This window comes from Archocentrus centrarchus, chromosome 10 (assembly GCF_007364275.1).
Source record: "Archocentrus centrarchus isolate MPI-CPG fArcCen1 chromosome 10, fArcCen1, whole genome shotgun sequence".
Taxonomy (NCBI): Eukaryota; Metazoa; Chordata; class Actinopteri; order Cichliformes; family Cichlidae; genus Archocentrus; species Archocentrus centrarchus.
The window spans coordinates 8,214,010-8,234,250 of record NC_044355.1 but is presented as its reverse complement, the minus strand read 5'-3'; the positions used below and the strand labels follow the sequence as shown (position 1 = coordinate 8,234,250).

Here is a 20,241-nt window from a genome sequence, read left to right as displayed (position 1 = left end):
AAACAAATGGCACTAAAACCCTTCATCCAGAAGGAGGAAGAAACTGAAGCACACAAAGGGTGTGAGTGGTGAATAAATACATTGAGCCAGCTAACTGCTATAAGTGTCCTCATTGTCAATGTGCATGCAAGACAGCTAGGGCTGTTCTAATAATGTTTATGACATAACTGTTTAACACCATTACTCACAAACTTAGAAAAATCCATCCATTCTCTTCTGCTTATCCTTTTCAGGTTTGCAGGGGGGATGGAGCCTATTCTAGCTGTCATAGGGCGAGAGGCAGGGTACACCCTGTACAGGTCACCAGCCTGTCGCAGGGATAACATAGAAAGACAGACAACTATTCACACCTATGGGCAACTGAGAATCACCGATTAACCTAACCCCACTAAGTGCGTGTCTTCGGACTGTGAGAGGAAACCCACTCAAACACGGGGAGAACATGCAAACTCCACACAGAAAGATCCAGGCCAGGGTGGATTTGAACCCAGGGCCAGTGCTAACCACCTCGGCACCATGCTGGAACTTCATGAGATTTTATTGTAATGCAAGTGAATAAACTAAATAAATAAATGTAAAGCGATCATCTACACAGCAGGGAGTGAAAATACTTGTTTTATCTTGTCCTGATTTACTAATCAGTGGAAGCCAAAATGCAATTCACTGCACGGGCTATACAGATGCTGCGCCCCCTTTTCGCATAAGGCTTCACAACTTAAGTTAATAATTGTTCAAAAATATGTGATGAGGTGACCTCTTGTACATGAGCATGCTCTGTTGGACGGAGATCTGGTGACTGAAGATCATTTGAGTATAATGAACTCAATGTCATGTTCAAGAAACAGTTTGAGTTCTGTGACAGGTCATCTTGACCATGCATACATGCCTAAATGCATTTTTTGCATTCATTTAATTGGATGAATAGATACTTGTGTTACTGAGCAGCGGAACAGGTATATCTAACAAAGTGGCAGCTGAGTGTAGATTTGCTCCAGTTAAACTTTACAGTGGCTACTTTGTTGACAGTCTGTCAAGGGCAGGACGTGGGCTCTGCCCTTGACAGACTCTGAAAGCGATGAAACTGGATATTGTCCGAGACACAGTCTGAATCGTTTCATATTTTTCACCAGAAAGCAATTTATCAATACTCGTTTAAAATTATTACATTCTGAAAGTCGCATTTTGACTTTATACAGGAAGAGTCTCTCTTGGGTTTAAGCAGATATGTATTTCCCCATCCAAATAGGAGTGCTTTATTTATTGCCCAACCCAGTGTACTGTGGTGTGAACACACAAAAAGGGAAGGCCACTTACAGAATGTTACCAAACAGACAACCACAGGATTTAGTCACTGAATGAGGAAAAAAAAATTGCAACAGTTAAGAAAAACCTTCAGGTTTATTTTTTTTTTTCTTAACAGTACAGTAGATATGTCATGACCCTGCATTGGTAGTGAATAGGTGCTTTAAGGAAAAGCAGTGTTTGCTATATTCATGTGACAAATGACTGACAAATCAAACACATACACTAGGAGAGAGGTCTTTTGACTTCCCAGCAATCTCTTGACAAAAATACCTGCAGATGCATCACTTCCATTTCACAATCATTAAAATGGAATCCAGAGTATTCAGCCCATACTCAGGAACCACAGTACAGTTTAAGAAGGCCATAACTTGGTCTTGGTCCATTTAAGTAAAAATTAGAAAAAGTGAAACACCGCGCACAAATAAGGTCACTTAAATGAGAGGAAAATGGAAGCATGTAGGTCGTTTAATAAAGCAAGTCGTCAAGCTGATGCGAGAGTAGATTAGAGGAGTGACTCTGTCCTGGTATGTTTGTCTGGGTTGCTGGTCGTATAGGGACTCAAGGGGCGGAGGATGGTGTGTGTGTGTGTGTGTGTGTGTGTGTGTGTGTGTGTGTGTGTGTGGGGGGGGGTTTGCATTAACGCATCGTGACAAACTCCTCAGATGATGTGGGGTGAATGGCGACTGTCTTGTCAAAGTCTGCTTTGGTAGCACCCATTTTGATGGCCACGGCAAATCCTTGTAGCATCTCGTCACAGCCCAGGCCCTGCATGTGCAGCCCCACCACCTGGGGAACCAAAACAATACGATGCACTAGAGTCAAATTTATTTAGCGCCGGTTATCTGGAGAAGAGATGACACCTACCTTCTCCTCCTTGCCCACACACACCAGCTTCATGATGCACTGACTCTTCCTGCTGGTGATGGCGTGATACATGGGAGTGAAAGAAGTCCTGTAGATTTTCACATTCTCCTTCCCTCTCGTTTTAATGGCCTCCTCTGCGAAATAAAGATGATCAAATGTTAGGCAAATCTGATGTCTTACTGAGTAACACTGGGAGTAGAACATAAGACAAAGGATTAAATGTGAGCGGACCACAGAAGTGAAAAATGTCAAGCGAGTTAAGCCCACTTAGATGTGTTTGTTTATGTCCTGCTCACCCTCTGTGAGGCCCACAGTGCCGATGGGTGGGTGGCTGAACACCACAGTGGGAATACAGGCGTAGTCCAACTTGGAGTCCTTCTTTCCTTCAAACAGTCTGTGCGCCAGCTTTCGTCCTGCGGCGATGGCAACTGCCCCAACACAAAATCACATCAGAGTGCTCGTCACAACAAAAAGGGTTAAATGTTTTTACTACAACACAGAAAGCAGGTTAAAAACACATAAGAAGAGCAGATTTATGATAATGTTTTTAAGATATGATAAGAGTGGTAGCTGAAGCTGCTGCCAGGAAACCTTGGTCTCACCTTGGTGATGTAAAAGTTCATCTTCACGCTATGAATTTGTGATGCTGTCAAAACAAATAAGACTTCTTCCTTGAATTGTTTTTACTGTTAACTAATGAGATGAAGAATAAGATTTTTTTTTTTCTGTTTTTTGCTTTCTCTTCAGAGGTTACTGAAAAAGACCGAATTTGCTGAATGCCCCATCCACTAAAATACCGGTCTGAGTACTGTTTTCTTTGCTTACTCACACAAGCAATGACTGAGCCTGAATCCCGCCTGAAAAGCCTGTCTGTGCGCCTGACCCTCCCACATCCAGGAAACTCAGGGATTGTGAACACAACAGACTTCGCCTCAAAAACTGAAGTTTTCTTTAGAACTCTTTAGAACAAAAACATATTTTTAGTACGCACGGCACTCTATGAAAAAGCCATTTTACAAAAATACATATCGCCTGTAATCACTCAAAACCACGGGTGAGATCACAAACCTGCAAACTTGGTGTTTCAGCACCATTATTTACAGTTACCAGAGCACAAAATGTGTGTACGTTTAACTTGACGTAAGTCTTGCCTGTAATACGCGCCGAAAGACTCTGAAAATGCCTCCTGTCAGTGTATTCATACATAGCTGTTACATCATTGATATTCAATGGTATTAAAATACTTTCAGAGCTATTAAACGCGGCCACAAAAGCCTTTAGTATCACCAGCCTTCACTCAGCCATAATAACTAATGGGCAAAATGTTTACAACACTGGAAAACAGGTTAAGAAAAAGAGTCGCTGCTGTATTTCATAATGTAGAAGCAGAGCATAGATGAATGAAGTGAAGTTGGGTTCTCAGTGCTGTTTCCTACCAGGTGTGAGAAGAGCTCTGCCACAAACATCCCCGACAGCGTAGATCCCCGATCGACTGGTGTTCTGAAACTCATCCACAATGATGTGGCCTCTTTCATCTGTATCCACACCCTGACCAGAAAAAAAAAAAAGAACAGGTATACGTCTTAGAAATGAATAAAAAGGTGAAGAGTGGAGATGAAAACAAAATATTAGGCCCATGTTTTCCCCCTGATTCACTTTGAACTGTTTAGCAAAATTGCTGTGCCAGCTTTCCTGTAAAATTAACGGCACAAAAGAAACCAAAAAAAAAACAAACCAAACCCATCCTTATCTAAGATACAGTATTGTAGAGAAACACTGCTGGGATGAACAGTGGTTTGAAGGAAAGGTACTGTATGTTTTGGCTAGTTCTGTGCTCTCTCTTACTGTACGACACTGACAGTGAATAAGGAACATCCTGTCTGAGGCAAGAAGTAATGATTCAGCCCAACTGTGGAGGATTCAAAGTAAACCAGAATGCGCTGCTGATTTTGCAGCTGCTTTTAAAAACTCTGACTTAAGCAATTTGGATTTTTGCTTGAGCCTGAATACCGAGGACTTCACTAACTCTTTTATATCTGCTTGCACTGCTGTACTGGACTGTATTGCCCCTTTTACAACCAAACGCACCAAACCTTCCTCCCAGCCCTGGCTGGATGAGACAACCCGCGCTCTCAGACGTGAGTGCAGACGCACTGAGAGAAGGTGGAAAAAGGATAAGCTCCATGTCTCCTTAGAGATCCTGCGTAACTGTTTATTGAAATACCAGAAAGCAGTAAAATATGCGAAGTCTGCTTATTTCTCTAACATTGTTTCAAGTAACAGTCACAGGCCTCATTTTCTTTTTAGTGTTTTTAATTCACTCGCTGATCCTCGCTGTAATGTAAACCAAGCCAAGGTCTGTCCTGCACTGTGCGAAAACTTTAAGAAATTTTTTGTGGAAAAAATTTCTGCCCTCAGGCCTTCATCACCTCAGCCTGAAACAGACTCATCTGCACCTCCTCCCAGCAGAGCTGTCTTTGAGCAGTTTGAGCCTGTCACACTCTCCACACTAAAGGAGGTGATTCACAATATGAGACCTGTAAACTCTCCCACAGACTGTGTTCCGTCTCGCCTTTTTAGAGAGGCTTTTGATTCAGTGGGACCAACTATCCTCGCTCTGATTAACAGTGCGCTTGCATCTGGTTGTGTTCCAGCTGCCTTTAAACATGCAGTTGTACAGCCTCTAATCAAGAAGAAGAACCTTGACCCTGATGTTCTTTCAAATTACAGACCAATTTCTAAATTACCATTTTTATCCAAGGTTCTTGAAAAAGTTGTTTTTAAGCAACTTCAAGCATTTTTAAGTGAACATGGAATGTGGGAAAAGTTTCAGTCAGGTTTTAGAATGCGTCACAGCACAGAGACGGCTCTTTTAAGAGTTTTTAACGATCTGCTTTTAACTGTGGACTCTGGTAGTCCTGCAGTTTTAGTACTTCTAGATCTGTCAGCTGCCTTTGACACTGTGGACCACGAGATCCTTCTATCCCGCCTAGAACATGAAATTGGCATTAAAGGCACGGTTCTGACTTGGTTCAGATCATATCTTACTGATAGAAGTTTCTCTGTCCATCTAGGAAACTGTTTTTCTACCACAGCAAAGCTTTCTTGTGGAGTGCCTCAGGGGTCCATTCTGGGCCCAATTCTTTTCTCATTGTATATGTTGCCTCTAGGGTCGATTTTTAGGAAACATAATATTTGTTTCCACTGTTTTGCTGACGACATCCAGGTGTATATGCCCATCAAACTGAACAGCAGAGATCCATGGGAACCCCTGCTGAACTGTCTAAGTGACATCAAGTCCTGGATGAGAAACAATTTCCTAAATCTTAATGAAAGCAAAACCGAGGTCATATGCTTTGGTAAATTTGACCCCTCAAGCTACTCCTCTGGCACTCCGAGTCATTTGGCTCCTCACTGTCGTGATGCTGTGAAAAATCTGGGTGTCATTTTAGATAGTAGTTTTAAAATGGAGAAGCAAGTAAGTGCTGTTACCAAAATCAGTTTTTACCAACTCAGAGTTATTGCCAAGGTAAAACCTTATCTCCCACAGCAGGACATGGAAAAAGTTATTCATGCTTTTATTACTTTCCGCCTGGACTACTGTAATTCTCTGTACTTTGGCATAGATCAATCATCTGTGCGCCGCCTGCAGGTAGTCCAGAATGCGGCAGCTCGTCTTTTAACCGGTTTAAAAAAGCATGAACACATTACCCCAGTCCTGTCATCCCTTCACTGGCTCCCTGTCCGTTTTAGAATCGATTTTAAGATTTTATTGCTTACTTTTAAAGCCTTAAACGGACTGGCACCTTTGTATCTGTCTGAGCTGCTTCACTGTCACACCCCTGTAAGAGCTCTGAGGTCATCGAACCAGCTGCTCTTACAGAGGCCTAAAACTAGACTAAAACAGAGAGGTGATCGAGCTTTTGCAGCAGCAGCACCAAAGCTATGGAACGATCTACCTCTCCATATCCGCACAGCTCAGACGATACACACATTTAAATCTCTATTAAAAACACATTTCTTTTCCTTGGCATTTGGCTGCAGTGCTACCTCCTTTTAGATGATTGTTTTATGGTATTTTATGGTACTTGTTTTAAACGTTTTAATTTTTAATTTTCTTATGTTATTCATTGTTCTTAATGTTTTTATTTATTTATTTTTATTTTATTATTTTATTTATTTATTTATATATTTTTATTTTTATTTAGTATAGTCCTTGGGGTTACAGATCTTGTACAGCACTTTGGTCAACGTCGTTGTTTTAAATGTGCTTTATAAATAAACTTGACTTGACTTGACTTGACTAGACTTTCAGAGAGGAAGGCCTCCCTGAAAAGTGTGAGAACCTTCAGCATGGGTTTGGTTTTTCTGAATACAGCTTTGTGGTTTGACGAGTGTGTACTTTTCTCCTTCATGAAACCAGTTAATTAGATGATGTTATCACACTTGTTGTTGAGCCCTGTAGATAGACCACTGACAGTCAGAAGAAGGCTTTGCCTTAGCTGAGACTCTGCTGCTCCTTTAATCTGTCATTAATAGACTTGCTAACCTTCAGTTAACAAGGACTTGTGCCAAAATTCACCTCCAACAAAGAACAACAAAGCTACAGTATGTGGAAGCTGTCCAGTCTTGTTCCCAGATTATCTCTCATTAAGGCTTCAGACAAGCCTGTTCCCATTCTTGGTTTCCTTTCATATATAGGCCTTAAATTATAAAATCTCTCATCATTATTTGTGAAAAGCAGCTTTGTGCTGATATGTGTGTCTAAGAAACAAATATCCAACGTGATCTGGTGTCCTGTTATAATTCACAAGGACAATTAAGCAGTTAGGATTAGGGCGACTCTAGGAATGCTGAACGGATCCAAACTCTAATTTGTTTCTCAGACAGACAGTGGTAATAAGCTGCTTCAAAAGCACTATTAGTGTCTTACTGGTCAGTGCTGGAAGTGAGTGGCACATGATATTTCTCAATAAAGACATTTTTAAAGGAAAATTCAATCTATAGTTAAAAATCACAGGTAAACTGTTACCATGCCGCCGATGTTCAGTCCAGCTGTGTTGGGCTGCCTGCCGATGGCCCAGAGAAGGCAGTCCACTTCCTGGATGGTGCTGATCTTCTCCTCGTCATTCTTCTTCTCTGGGTCTTTGGTGACCACCGTCACCTCCAGCCCCCTGTCTGTTTTACTCACGGACTTCACCTGAGAGTTCTTCCACACATCTACACCAGAGTTTTGCAGTTCTTTGGTGCAGTTTGTGCTTATAAAGGAGTCAAAGTTCCTCAAAACCTACAGCCAAAACACAAGAGAACACATATGACTGCATGGCTACACACTTTTGAAAAACAATCCCATTGTGATTCTGTGTATTTTTTTTTTTTTCCTTACTCCTGTCTGCCGAATAATAAGGGATGTTTTGGACCCCAGGGTGGAGAGAATGCCTGCCATCTCAACTGCAATATAACCAGCACCAACAACCACACTGCGTCTGCAGGGAAAACAAAACCCCTCAGTACAAATCCACGCGGTCCTGAAGTTCTCGATAAAATAGATTAGATGAAAAGCTTACTTTGGCAGGGTTTCAAGCTCAAAGAAGCCATCACTGGTAATGCCCAGACTCGCCCCTGAAATTGCCAACAAAAACAACAGTTGTAATTTTCTCAATATCCAATTAATGCTCACACAAAATACAAAATACAGCATGTTTTACCTGGAACTTCTGTATCACTCAGAACAGAGGGTTGCCCTCCAGTGGCGATGAGGATGTGAGGCGCCGTGTATTTTCTTCCATTGACTTCCACAGTCGGCTCGGGATCATTTGTAAACCTGGCATAACCTTGAATGCTTTGGATTTTAGCCTGAAATGGAGCACATATGATTTTTTTTTAAAATTACATTTGAAAAGAATAGAAACCAGACGAAAGTTATACATGTTACCCAAGGACAGAATGAATAAAATGTGAGCGTAAACTTACTTTGTCAAGATTGTTGCGATAAATGCGATTTAGGTGACTGACATACGCATCCCTCTTGGCTTTAAGAGTTCTGCACACAAAGAAAATTGATTATCCAAGCAACCAAAGAATTTAGTGTATTAATAAACAATCATTACAGGAAACTTATTTCACCCTTGAGTTGCCATTCATAACACAGTTCTCATGTAGTCTCTCATAGACCTCTGAGGTACTACAAAAACACATCACTTTAAACAGTCTAGAGCCGGGGTACCAAACATGCAGCCTGAGGGTCAGAGCTAGTGCACCAGAGAGCCCATTCATTTAAAATGCATTGCTATTCACAGTGAGATGATGGTGAAAATGTATGGAAGGTTAGATCTTAGATCGTAAAAGACTTATGTTTAGTTCCCACATGTGAAGGTTTTTTTTTGTAGCGCCGCTGTGAACTGTAACATAGTAAAAGACATTTCTTTTTTAAAATGATCTCAGGATGCAAATCATCTCTTTTGTAATGGATGATTTATTAAACATGAAAATGTGCTTGTACTTGTTCACATTCAAAGAAGAGTACCTCTGTTATGCAGCCCACTTAAGATGAATATGTAACCAGTTACAGCTGGGCTGACACCCTGGCATTAAAGGCTGTGTGGTGGTTCTATACAAAGCCTATACTCAGCTCTGCATACTGCACTCTACGTGTTTTAGCTGTTTACTGTCACCAGGGGGCAGCCTCAAAAAGCAGTCTTTGGGCTACTCCTGCTTGTGCTGTTGGTCCTTCAGCCAGCCACGGAGAAAGCAGAAGTTACAACATACAAAGAGCTGAAGTAAAACTGTGTCCACCCATTCACACATTTTTTTCATGTTTGTTTTTTTTTTAATCTTTAATGTTAAAGGGGTTAAAGTGGGCCCCGAACCAGAGTAATTAAATTTGATTGGCAGATTAAGCTAATACATAATAAGAGTTCAATTTTTGTGTGCTTGTGGTTTTCAGCTGACAGCACACAGACACTTCCTCAGTAATAAAGACAATGATGGCTCACACCCTGTTTATACCCTCAAAACATCCCCTTTCCTTCTCTTGCTTGTGATGCATTCAAGGTGCGGGTGTCAATATTGTGTTCACAGCACTTCAGCATCAAGCTAGTGCTAGAGCTGCTGTATTTCCCAAATAGATGAATTATTAAAAATGGGATTTTATACTGTGAAATTCAAAGCTTTGTGTTGCATGAAAACACTGTAGTAGGCAGTTTGGTATAGCTGGTTAGTTTACAGTACTGTGGTGAAGTTTACAGTCATGCACTACCTTGGACCGATGCAGAGAAGCTGTGCAAGGTTACATCAAAGGTAACAGACATAAATTTAGATTTAATCTTTTCCCCACACTGCACCACTACAACCCCACCTGCCAAATCCAACTTTAACCCCTGGTGATAACTGCATTACTCACACACTAAGTTTACATTAATCCATGCAGGCACACCCAAATCCCTGTAACACTAACGTTATGTTTTCAATTTTTTGTTATCCTTGACTAAAGTTTCCTCATGTCTCAAATGCAATCAGGCACTCCCTCCATGAAGACTTATCTTTAACGGTCATCTTTGCCCAACATTGTTGCGTGCAAAGATAAAGAAGTGGGCTGGAAGTAGGCTTTCAAAAGAGTTCATTGTAGTTGAAAAAAAAAAAAAAAAAGGAAAAAAAGTGAAACAGAAAGCAGCCGAGGCTGTAACTTACTCCCAACTGAAACGAACATCTCCAGTTTCAAAGCCGTAATCACTGTGATCGTGCAGATATTCGGCATGAACTGCTGCATTCCACATAACCTGAGAAGAAGTGCAAAATAAGCTGGATTTGGAAACTTGTGAAATTTACAGGAATTTTAATTACTCAGAGTAAAAACTTGTCCTAAAACAAGAAGAATGAAAAGAAAACTGTACCTTTTTAGGGACGCAGCCAACATTGACCTAAAAAAAAAAAAAAGAAAAAATTAAAGGAAAGGTTCAAGTAGCATCAATACACGTGGGAAATTATGGAAGATATATATTTTAGGCTAATGCTACAGTGACAGGAACAATATTTACACAGTGCATAGAAAAAGAAAGAATTATAGTATCAAATAAAAAAACAACCCAGTAAACAAACTTAATTTCACAGAAGGAAAAGATCAGAACTCGAACGCACTAATATGGCTGTAAAGTATTACAATATGAATATTCATTAATCGATGTGGAAAATGTATGCAAAGAAAACTAAACTGTGCAAATCCACTGTGGCTTCAAATTTGCACATAAATTCTTACATAACCTTATTTTAATTTGCCTTTGACTGCGACTTCCTGAAATCATTCAGTACCAGAGAAGCAGATAAATAAAAGTATAAATATGAACTTCATATGATGCTGATGATACATTTTTATGACTTGCGTGCACAAGATTATATCGTTCATTTATTTTTATTTCCAAATGTTGGAAACCGTCTTATCTTTATGCCAACACCATTAAACTGACATTTCTGACTAAACGGTTACGGGCACCATTTTTTTCTCCCCCTTCCCCTTAACATAGAAGCTTGATTTAATAGTAACGTCGCATAAAGTACAGATGAGCGGGACGCAGTCGTTTCAACAGCTCAGAGATATTAAAAATTAAACATCTTCCTCATATTGCAGACAGGGATGAGTTACAACCAACACAGCTCATCAAATAAAGGAATAGGAGTGAGTTAAGTTTTATAGCCTCATCAGTGTGCAAGACCTTGTTGTTTTATACACGGTGGAGCTACAGGACTGCTTCGCTGCTTTGTGCTTCCAACAAACCCACAATGTTTGTCATACACACACAAAAAAAATCCACAAAAGGAGTCGGGAGGTTTCGCAGTGAACCTGGTGACTAACGCGTCTCTCTCTGTATGCGGTATCATGCTGCAGAGGTGATAGCAAAGTGACAGCAGTAGGGAGGGATATCTGTTTTTTTATTTTTACTCACGCAGGTACCTCCGAGTTTGTGACTCTCGATCACGGCGGTAGCCGCTCCGAGCTCCGCCGCCCGCCGAGCTCCGGCCAGACCTCCAGATCCACCGCCGATCACCAGAAAGTCAAACCGGGTCATCTCCGACGGGTCTGAAGCCATCCTGCGACTGATAACTCCGCGTCTGCAAAAAGACAAGAAAGTCTGTTTTCCCAGGATAAACCAGCACGGGGCTCGCGCTCGGCTCAGCTGTTTTAATACTGCCATAACCAGGAAGCGCGCGGGAAGGCCTGTGTCGGGCAAACCGAGTAGTGGGAGGGTCAGTGAAAGCCACTGCTGTGTCATTATGAATTGCAACAATGGTGTGCAAATCCCAGAAACAGTTTTCACAATAGTCATGATGATCCTCACATGAGCTACAGTATGGAGGCTTCAATAACAGGCGTAAATCTGAGCATATTCTGCATCGAGGATTTGATCAAATGTGATCAAATGTAAAGCGGAATTTATAGCGTTCCAGCACTGACTTCACATTTAATGATGTAAAGCAAGCATCATAACAAATAATCAGAAACACTAATTACACATCAGTAAAGTCCGTTATTTGCCACAAACTTACTGTATTACTCACCTTGGTAATGCCAGTGACACTGACATAGTAGGAAGCAGTCTGCAGACTCTTAAGAAGAGCATGTTTTTATTTGCTCTTAGGGCATTTTAATCAGACGCATCCACAGAGTGCCTTTTGTCTGTCTGACAACAACTGCCAGCTCATAAAAGCGTGTTGTTTGACTTTATTACACCACACACAAAAGCTTCAAACCACTTCCTGTGTCATTGGGTGACACAGGTAAGCAAACTGCTCCCCCGGTAAGCAAACTGCTACCTAGTGGCATCTGAATCCTTGTGCGATTTAATGGGAAAACTGACCGGGCTGTAATAACATTAATATTGTGATAGTGGAAGCTGCCATATTTGAAGACGCAAGCAGCGTAGCTCCCCCAACGGCTTGCGTTGTTTTTGTAGGAGATTTGACGTAAATCACAGGGGAGACGCGGGAGATTTGCGTGGTATTTCTTTAAGAATCACAGATGCGCTGCGCTCAGCCTGTCAAGGAAAACAAATGGTGAGCTCGAACTTCTGGGAAGACCTTTCAAAACAAGACTACACTCGCAACAGCGTGCATCACATTGGCTTGAGATAGTACGCCTTGTTTTGGGACAATGACACAATTTTCGTAGTTTTGCCACTGCACACCCCCACAGTGGATTTTATATCCAACAAGATGCGACTGTAAGGCAGACTTTCACCTCAAGGTTAAGAGGTTTAAAAAAAGTAGTGTATTAACTGTTTAGGAATTACAGCCATTTTATGCCTAGAACTCAGAAGCTCAAAAATAATTGCATAATTGACTGATAAGTTTCATGTATTTTATAGCCTTTCAGTGGAACTCTTTATATAAGGCCCAAAGAGATGTAAACGAAGGTCATCTTTAGGCTGAAAAACCAAAATAAAACTATTAGAAAGATGGGAAAAATGTTAGTAGCGGACAAACATTAGTTGTGATCTGGTACATTCTTGAAAAAAAAAGAAAAAAAATTTTGCCAGCTCAGCAATGCCAAAAGGCCTAAAAGACCACAGAAGACAACTTGAGGATATGATCACAAATTCTTTCCATGGTTTAAAAAAAAAAAAAACAACTTCACCACTTCTAACCAAATAAAGAACACTCTCGTGGAGGCAGACATATGGCACTGTCAACATCCATAGGTAGGAGTTCGGTGACGATATGGAATAAAATGTCTTTCGGACTGCCACAAATTGATTCTGGCAAACTGTAAGGAGACCCCAGGAATACTTCGAGAACCTCCTTAATCCCACTGACACGGCTTCTGTAGAGGAAGCAGACTCTGGAGATGGCAGGCCCATCACTGGGGGTGAGGTCACTGAGGTAGTTAAGCAACTCCTTGGTGGCAGGGCCCCTGTGGTGGATGTGATATGCCCTGAGTTCCTGAAGGCTCTGGATGTTGTAGGGCTGTCTTGGTTGACACGTCTCTGCAATGCCACTGGCTTGGCAGTCCCCATCTTCAAGAAGGGGGACTGGAGGCTGTGCTCTGACTGTCAGCTGGCAGTCAGAGCCACACTTTTCCACTGGATGAGCTGATAAGCCTGTGGAAGGAAGTGGCCTCTTTATCACTGGCCATTTCACTGTAATCATACACACAACCTTACTTAATCAGTTTCATTCCAGTGCTCAGATTTTTAGTTTTACAAAGATTCAACATAGAAATTTAAGTCATGCTTTACACTGTGGCAGTCACCGGAGCACTGTTTTATGTTGTTTACATTTCAGAAAATTAAGTTGAACAAATGAACTATTGATAGTTCTTTTTGTGTGGTAAATAGTATTATTTGCTGGTGATCTGTTTTGACTCAAAGCGAAGGGTTTGTTGTTATCGCTAAGAATTATGAACGCGTTGGATCACGCCGTGCTCTTATTTTGAAAACCATAGCAGCTGTCTTCCGCCATTGTTTTTGGTATCCACAGATGGCTAACGACAAGCTAATCCAAAGCAGCTCGGTTGGCGGCGTTGACAAGCGTTAGTATCACATCTAAAGAGAGGATATTTCTTTTATTCATTTTATTGAGGACGATATCACCGACCAAATCGCTGTTTCACAACATTGCAGTCAGGTACGTGTGAGGCATTTGACTCTTGCAAATATAAACAGTTGAAACGTTGTCCGTCGTCTCCGCAACCCCCCTCTTGTAGTTAGGTAGGGCCTTTTCGTCACGTTCAAAGGAAGAAAGCTCAGCTCGGCCTGGAGAAAAATGCAAATACAGACCACTGTAATGAGTTTGATTAATTGCATTTTATTTTTTTTTATTGAGTTTGCCTGCATGCGCGCACAGTGAAATAATCATCTGCAGGAGCTGAAAATGCTGCATGAGCTACGCGAGAGAGGAGGGGCTTCACAGGCCTCATCAGCACAGTACCCGGTGAGGTTAAGTCAGTCATTTTTGTGTTAAACGTGTTTTTTATGTGTTTTTCACAGGAGGAGACACCTGATTTATCAGTTAACAAGCGCATCAGTGTCTGCTTTCCTGACAACTAAATCCTGGACATCAGGTGAAGATGGATGTTTACTTCAAGGTATCATATCAGCCTCTGAATTTGTGAGACCTACTGCCAGATGGCCAGAAGACCTCACTTCTCATTATGAAGCCTGTCAGCTATCAAAGCATGCCATCCTCTGTGAATGGTGGAAATCCGACTGTGTCGCTGGATCGTGTTTTAACCACTTCAAATGTGAAGTATTGTGAGAAATGTGGATTTGGATCTACAGATGCTGCAGTGTTCGAGAAGCATATGGTTGAGCATATGGGGACGAGGTTTTACTGTTTTTATTGCAACGATGTTTCCTATAGTGAAGCGGAGTTAAACGCACACCTGAAACGGCACACTTCAAAGTATCCATTCAAATGTCCCCACTGTGGACAGGGCTATATGAGAAGGCTGTGCCTTGTTAAGCACATTGACCGTTTGCATAGTAAAAGCATTATTCAGGGACCTGCAAAGTCTGGCGTGACGAAAAATCTGCAGGGCCCCGTCTCCAGTGCCTTAACAGGTCTGCACGCTGCTGATCCCTCATTGCTCCGACCGGTTGTTCGGGTGACGATACCCAACACGAGTGCAGCTGCTGTCAGATTGGGAAAAGATGAACAGAGAGCAAAAACACTGGAAACAAACGCATCGAATGTCACTAATGGTAACCCAGAACGTCTTTCTCCTTTGAATGGACTCATTCAGCACAATAGGGCTCTCACAGTTTCTCTGCCAGAAGAGGTAACAATTCCTGCCGGCTGCTTGGTTGAACTTGTTGAGGTGAAAACTGTAAATGGGTCAAAGGAATTGAAGCTGCGGCTTGTTTCCCAACAAGAAAATGAGTCCATGATAAAGGACGCGAGGACAACAGCTTCTCAAAACACAGCACTGGGGAAGCCACTGTCATCTACATTAATAAATCATACCAACACAGTACGGCCCATCACTATGGGCATGAGCATGATTAACAGGAAACCGTGTGATGCAAAGATGGGAAATATGGAGCATCCTGCTGCTGTCCCGGTCAGTGTTTCCAGCAACCTCCAAGTGAGTTCAGTGAGCAAAGAAAAGAGTGGACTGAAAAGAGCATCACCGGAAATAATCAACTTGGAGTCAAACACAGTCATCCCAAACAAGGTTTCCAAAAGCATCATCAGTCCTGTAAGAGAAGGAGGAAATAGTGGGATCAGAGTTACGCAAACAGCCCCGGTGAGCCATGCAGCTCCATCTCCGGTTATCTCCAGCAGGGTCACCAGCAGGTTGAGCACCACCTCCACCCTGCTTCCAAACAGCATGGTTTCTCAGAGAGTGGTGGATGAGAGAAAGCCCTTACTTCAGGAGTACCCCAAGAGTGTTCCATCCAGGAGGGCAAGTGACACGAAAAACATGCAGGATATGCCGGTGGCTATGAAGGTGGAACCTGGGGATATCTGCCTCAAGAGCAACACTTCTTCAAAAACAATAAAAGAAGCACTACCCTTGACCCAGGACAGGATTAAATCAACTTCTCCCTCCATGAGAAGTCCCATTGTTCCAATTGTCCAAGTGAGACCTCCAATGTGTCTAGTCAGTAAGGATAATGTTTCAAATCAATCTTTTTCATTAACCAAGACTCTAAACAAGCCTATATCAATCAAAACACCTGTCCTTTCAAATCACGCCAATTCAAAGATCTCAACTTGGAAGCAGGACATCAGATCAAATGTTGTAGCAAAAGAAAGAGCTGTTTCAGAACCTGAGAGTTTCCCTGTCATCTCTTCCGTGTTTTCATTAAGTCAGCAGCCAGAGGATGCTCAAGGTCCCATTCAGCCATTGGTAATGGCTCTGCGAGGCATAGTGATGGATAAAAGTAGCAGTTCTGTCAGTACGACTCAAGATGAAGTTAAGATAACAAACACAGAACATATGGACAAGCCCCCAATATTAGGGCAGAGTGCTCAGGTGGCAACAAAAAACGGATCCTTCATCCATGAGTCATTACTGAGAGAGCAGACATGCGAGCCCGTAAAAGCAGAAGACTACCATCAGGGTGTTGATCACCCTCCTACACTGACCCACAACCACATACATGTCAAAGAGGAAACAAAGATCACTCTACCAACAGACAAATGCAGTCACAGTCCTGATTCAAAATCTTTAACACTTGAGGAATCTAAAGTTACCGACCCCGCAGAGACTTCTGAATCTCAAGAACCTCTCGAGCAAATGGCCAAAAGTGAGCAGGACGCAAAGTTTCTGACTGTCACCCTGAAGAGGGTACAAGTGGGTGTGTGGAAACAAACCAAGAAGGGACTGAAACTTAGAATATCCAAATATAAGACTCAGGTACCTGTGGGCAGTGTAACCGACTGTACAGTAATTTACCCAATGCCGCTGAAGGTGGACCAACCAGTGAAACGACCAGGTCCAAACCAGCCGGTGGTAGTGCTTAATCATCCAAAGCCTCGGGTCTCTGCACAGGGAATGGGAGCAGATTCTTTTGCAAACACTGGAGCTTCTGAAGTGGTTCCAAAGTGCCAAATCCTGAAAATGAGACTGAGCAAAGTGATGGGGCAAAAGTACGAGGTGATGGGATGCACCGTCCGAGTGTTTCCGTGAATGTATTGGACAGTTCATCAATGGACACAAGTGTACATTTATGGGGGAACAGTATTACAGCAGAGAAAGATGTTTAAGGTCAAAAACTAACAAAATATCGAGGCAGTTATTTTCTTTATGGGAGAATAAGAGTAAAAAAAAAATGGACATTGAGAATCACTGAACATTGTCTTATATGTATAATATGAACTATTCAAGTGCAATGCTGTTTGACTGCTTTAAGTCAATAAACATGGACTGTCTGCCGTTGTAGATTACAGTTAAAAACATATTAAGTACTGTTTCTGAAGGTTGAGAGACCAGTGGATATGTCATTAATGCATGCTGTTTATTTAAAAAAGTATCTTTTTATTTATTTTTTTTTTACGTTGCATCAGTGACATTTTGTGTTTCATGTGGCCCATACACAATGCCACCTGAAGTCGGTGCAGTAATGGGTATTCAGGCGGTTTCCTGCCACACAATTGGCCTTTGGGGAGAGAAACGTATGTCTAAGGCAGTGTTTTATCTTTTTAACAGAAGCGTATGTATTTTCCTGTTATTTCTGGCTATTTAACTCACATAAATCTATTTCATGCTTGTGTGACTTAAACCCCACTTTACAAAAAAGGTAAAAAATACTGGTTAAACAGGTTAACACAGTCCAGGTAATTTCTCTGACCAAAATGTCTTTTGTGGGAACCAACTTTTTTTTTCTTTTTTTTTTTTTTTTTTTTTTTGTATATGCTGTTAAATATGATTAAATATTTGTAATGACATTTTTGCAAGATGTCATTCCCTGTGACTGAACTGAAAAGTGTCTGATTCATGTAGTACTTCTAATCAGATCAAGTTAAGGAAAACAAGCTTCCAATTATTACTTATTTTAAAATTGTTTGCATCTTTGAAGGCATCCCAATCACTTGATGTTTCACATGTTTAATTGTATAGATGACCGTGTGTCGCATCTAAGAAACTAGCATTTCAACACTAATAACCCTCTAAAAGGTCTCCAGTTTTAAAAGCTCCTCCAGATTGCTTCTCATAGCAGGAGCTGTAGTGGTGCATTCAGCTACTCTTTGCAAAATCTTGTCTATGGGACATGTTTTAGAACCATGTTGTACTTAATTCTTTATTAATCATTGATGACTTCATCAGAGGAAATGGACCAATTTAAAAAAAAAACAAACAAAAAAAAAACAACGGCAAGATTTAAATAATGGAAAATAGGCATACACGCAGCTGTGTGTTATTAATCACTGGATGTGTACATCTGTTGTGTGAAGTAAAATGTGACAGAGCTAAAGGCTAAAATTTATTTCTAATAGTTCAGACGGAGGGATGATAATGCACTACAAAGGCCGATCTAATACTTTACAGTCTCAGCGTTGAGTTCAAAACTACCAAAAGGCTTCAAAGAGCAAAAGGAACGTCCTAAAGAAACAGATTTTTCATTTTATTTATTTATTTTTTTGGTTTTCATTACATTTCATTCTGTAATTAGTCACATCTATTTTGTGATTGACTTTTCTTGTGTGACTTTGCTTTCTTTCAAGGTTTAAAATTCCACTTACGAGAAAAAGACAGAGAAGGTAGAAGCAACCCAGACTGGTTTATTCCTGTAATAGACAGAAAGCCATGAACTTATAGTATTTTCCTGCAATGACTATGAGACAATAATGGTGACTGATAGGCAAGTAAAACCTGTTGTATATTTTTCAAATTTATGAAACCTAAGCAATCTTCTGTCCTGTTCCTTCTCAGATCTGTTTCTCTTCTTACGGCAGCATTATGACACCTGTGTTCTTGTTTATAATGTATTCACAGTGTACAAGGTGCTAGACCTATGAGCATATTTCTAGGTTTTGGTTGCCCCAGTTTTTATTATACGTGTGTATATATATGTTTTGGGTCACTCAGATTTTATTGTGTATAGACCTATGAATATAAAACGTGATAACTGGTGTTCATACTGAGTAGGGAATGGCCTCTTCTGCAGCACCGACACTTCTGATGTGCTTTACTTTCCTTTCACTGCAGTGACTGAAGCTGCTGTGCAGTCTGTTATATATCATTATGTTAAAGTTGTTTGACATGTTTATGGCTATTTTCCTTTTGGCTTTTAATTTAATCCTCATCTGTGTGGCAATTAGTCATGTTCCCGTTCAAGTGTTTTTGGTTTTTATAACATTCTCAGTGTTCATTATCATTGTGATCCATGCTTTTATAATAACAATTGTGTAACTCTCTTTTTTTTTAATTAAAAACAAGGTAAATTTGAACACAGTTTGACATTGATCCATTTTCTTCTGCTTATCCAATTCAAGGGTGTGCGGGATGGGCTCGGGGGGCTGGAGCCCTTCCCAGCTGCCATAGGGCAAGAGATGGGGTACACCCTGGACATGTCACCAGTCTGTTGCAGGGCTGACACAGAGAAACAGACAACTATTCACACTAAAATTCACACCTATAGGCAATTTAGAATCACCAATTAACCTGATCCCACAAACTGCATGTCTTTGGACAGTGGGAGGAAGCCAGAGTACCCAGAGAGAACCCATGCAGTCAAGGGGAGAACATGCCAACTCTACATAGAAAGGTACCTGCCAGATGGTGGATTCAAACCCAGGACCTTCTTGCTGTGAGCAGCAGTGCTGCCCATGATTTATTAAAGCATGTATAATAGATTTGTTTGTTTGTTTGTTTAGACAGCAAGGAGATTGATTTGTCCTGTTTGTGACAGTGGACCATAATGCACAATATCAAACTTATAACCTCATCAAATATATTAGGATACAAGGGCTCAGGCTGTGATTAGATAGTCATATTTGCTTAGAAAGTGTTCTAGCTGACTGACATTACCTGGAAACATAAATATAAATGCGTGGCATCCATAACAAGAGCCAAACAAATGTAAACCTCTGAGCAAAGGTGCTTGAGTGTATTACCTTGCTTGGCAGAAGATACACCTGATCATCTTCTATAAAAGAAAAGGAGATCATTTACACCAACACCACGTGTTTGTATGCATGCTTGACAACATCTGAGCGTGCTCCTAATGAGATGATGGATGGTGTCTTGGGGGATTTCTTCCCAGATGTAGACCAGGGCGTCACTGAGCTGGACAGGCTGAGGTGCAACCAGACGGCACTGTCATAGGGCGAGATATTGTAAAGTAAAAACCATACAATAATTACAGAGAAAAACCCAGCAGTCAAAACGACTCCCTATTAGCAAGCACTTGGTGACAGTGGGAAGGAAAAACTCCCTTTTAACAGGAAAAAAAACCTCCAGCAGAACCAGGCTCAGGGAGGGGCAGTTATCTGCCGCAGCCAGTTGGGGGTGAAGGGAGGGAGACAGGACATAAGACACGCTGTGGCAGAGAGCCAGAGATTAATAATAACTAATGATTAAATGCAAAGTGGTGTATAAACAGAGTGAAAAGAGGTGAATGAAAAGAAACAGTA

The 20,241-nt window shown here is 41.2% G+C and overlaps 2 protein-coding genes across 4 annotated transcripts; one reads left to right on the top strand and one right to left on the bottom strand.

Moving 5' to 3' along the window:
- Positions 1-1,380: 1,380 nt before the first annotated feature.
- On the bottom strand, positions 1,381-11,881 carry gsr (glutathione reductase). 3 transcript variants are annotated; one of them, XM_030739170.1, is made up of 13 exons: positions 11,722-11,881; positions 11,109-11,274; positions 10,062-10,088; positions 9,859-9,947; positions 8,143-8,212; positions 7,878-8,025; positions 7,737-7,791; positions 7,556-7,655; positions 7,202-7,456; positions 3,606-3,717; positions 2,466-2,597; positions 2,170-2,303; positions 1,381-2,091 (listed from the first exon to the last, which is right to left on the bottom strand). In XM_030739170.1, exons 1-13 carry the CDS (start codon positions 11,781-11,783, stop codon positions 1,942-1,944), a joined length of 1,500 nt encoding a protein of 499 aa, XP_030595030.1. In that variant the 5' UTR covers positions 11,784-11,881; the 3' UTR covers positions 1,381-1,941. The 3 variants fall into 3 exon arrangements, with proteins under 3 accessions (XP_030595030.1, XP_030595028.1, XP_030595031.1); XM_030739168.1 differs by lacking the exon at positions 11,722-11,881 and having other exon boundaries at positions 1,384-2,091; positions 11,109-11,395; XM_030739171.1 differs by lacking the exon at positions 11,722-11,881 and having other exon boundaries at positions 1,384-2,091; positions 11,117-11,251.
- Positions 11,882-13,638: 1,757 nt separating this feature from the next.
- znf518b (zinc finger protein 518B) lies at positions 13,639-17,480 on the top strand. Its single transcript, XM_030739167.1, has 2 exons — positions 13,639-13,785; positions 14,148-17,480. The coding sequence occupies exon 2, from the start codon at positions 14,312-14,314 to the stop codon at positions 16,793-16,795; it is 2,484 nt and encodes an 827-aa protein (XP_030595027.1). The 5' UTR covers positions 13,639-13,785; positions 14,148-14,311; the 3' UTR covers positions 16,796-17,480.
- Positions 17,481-20,241: the final 2,761 nt, after the last annotated feature.

Excerpts from the sequence above, each read along its gene's own strand:
- znf518b (XM_030739167.1), top strand. The coding sequence starts at position 14,312 with ATGAAGCCTGTCAGCTATCAAAGCATGCCATCCTCTGTGAATGGTGGA.
- gsr (XM_030739168.1), bottom strand. The coding sequence starts at position 11,357 with ATGGCAGTATTAAAACAGCTGAGCCGAGCGCGAGCCCCGTGCTGGTTT. Across the intron at positions 8,213-9,858 it reads GATGTTCGTTTCAGTTGGGA|AACTCTTAAAGCCAAGAGGG; the intron begins GTAAGTTACAGC and ends CTTTGTGTGCAG. Across the intron at positions 7,656-7,736 it reads GAGCTTGAAACCCTGCCAAA|ACGCAGTGTGGTTGTTGGTG; the intron begins GTAAGCTTTTCA and ends TTTTCCCTGCAG.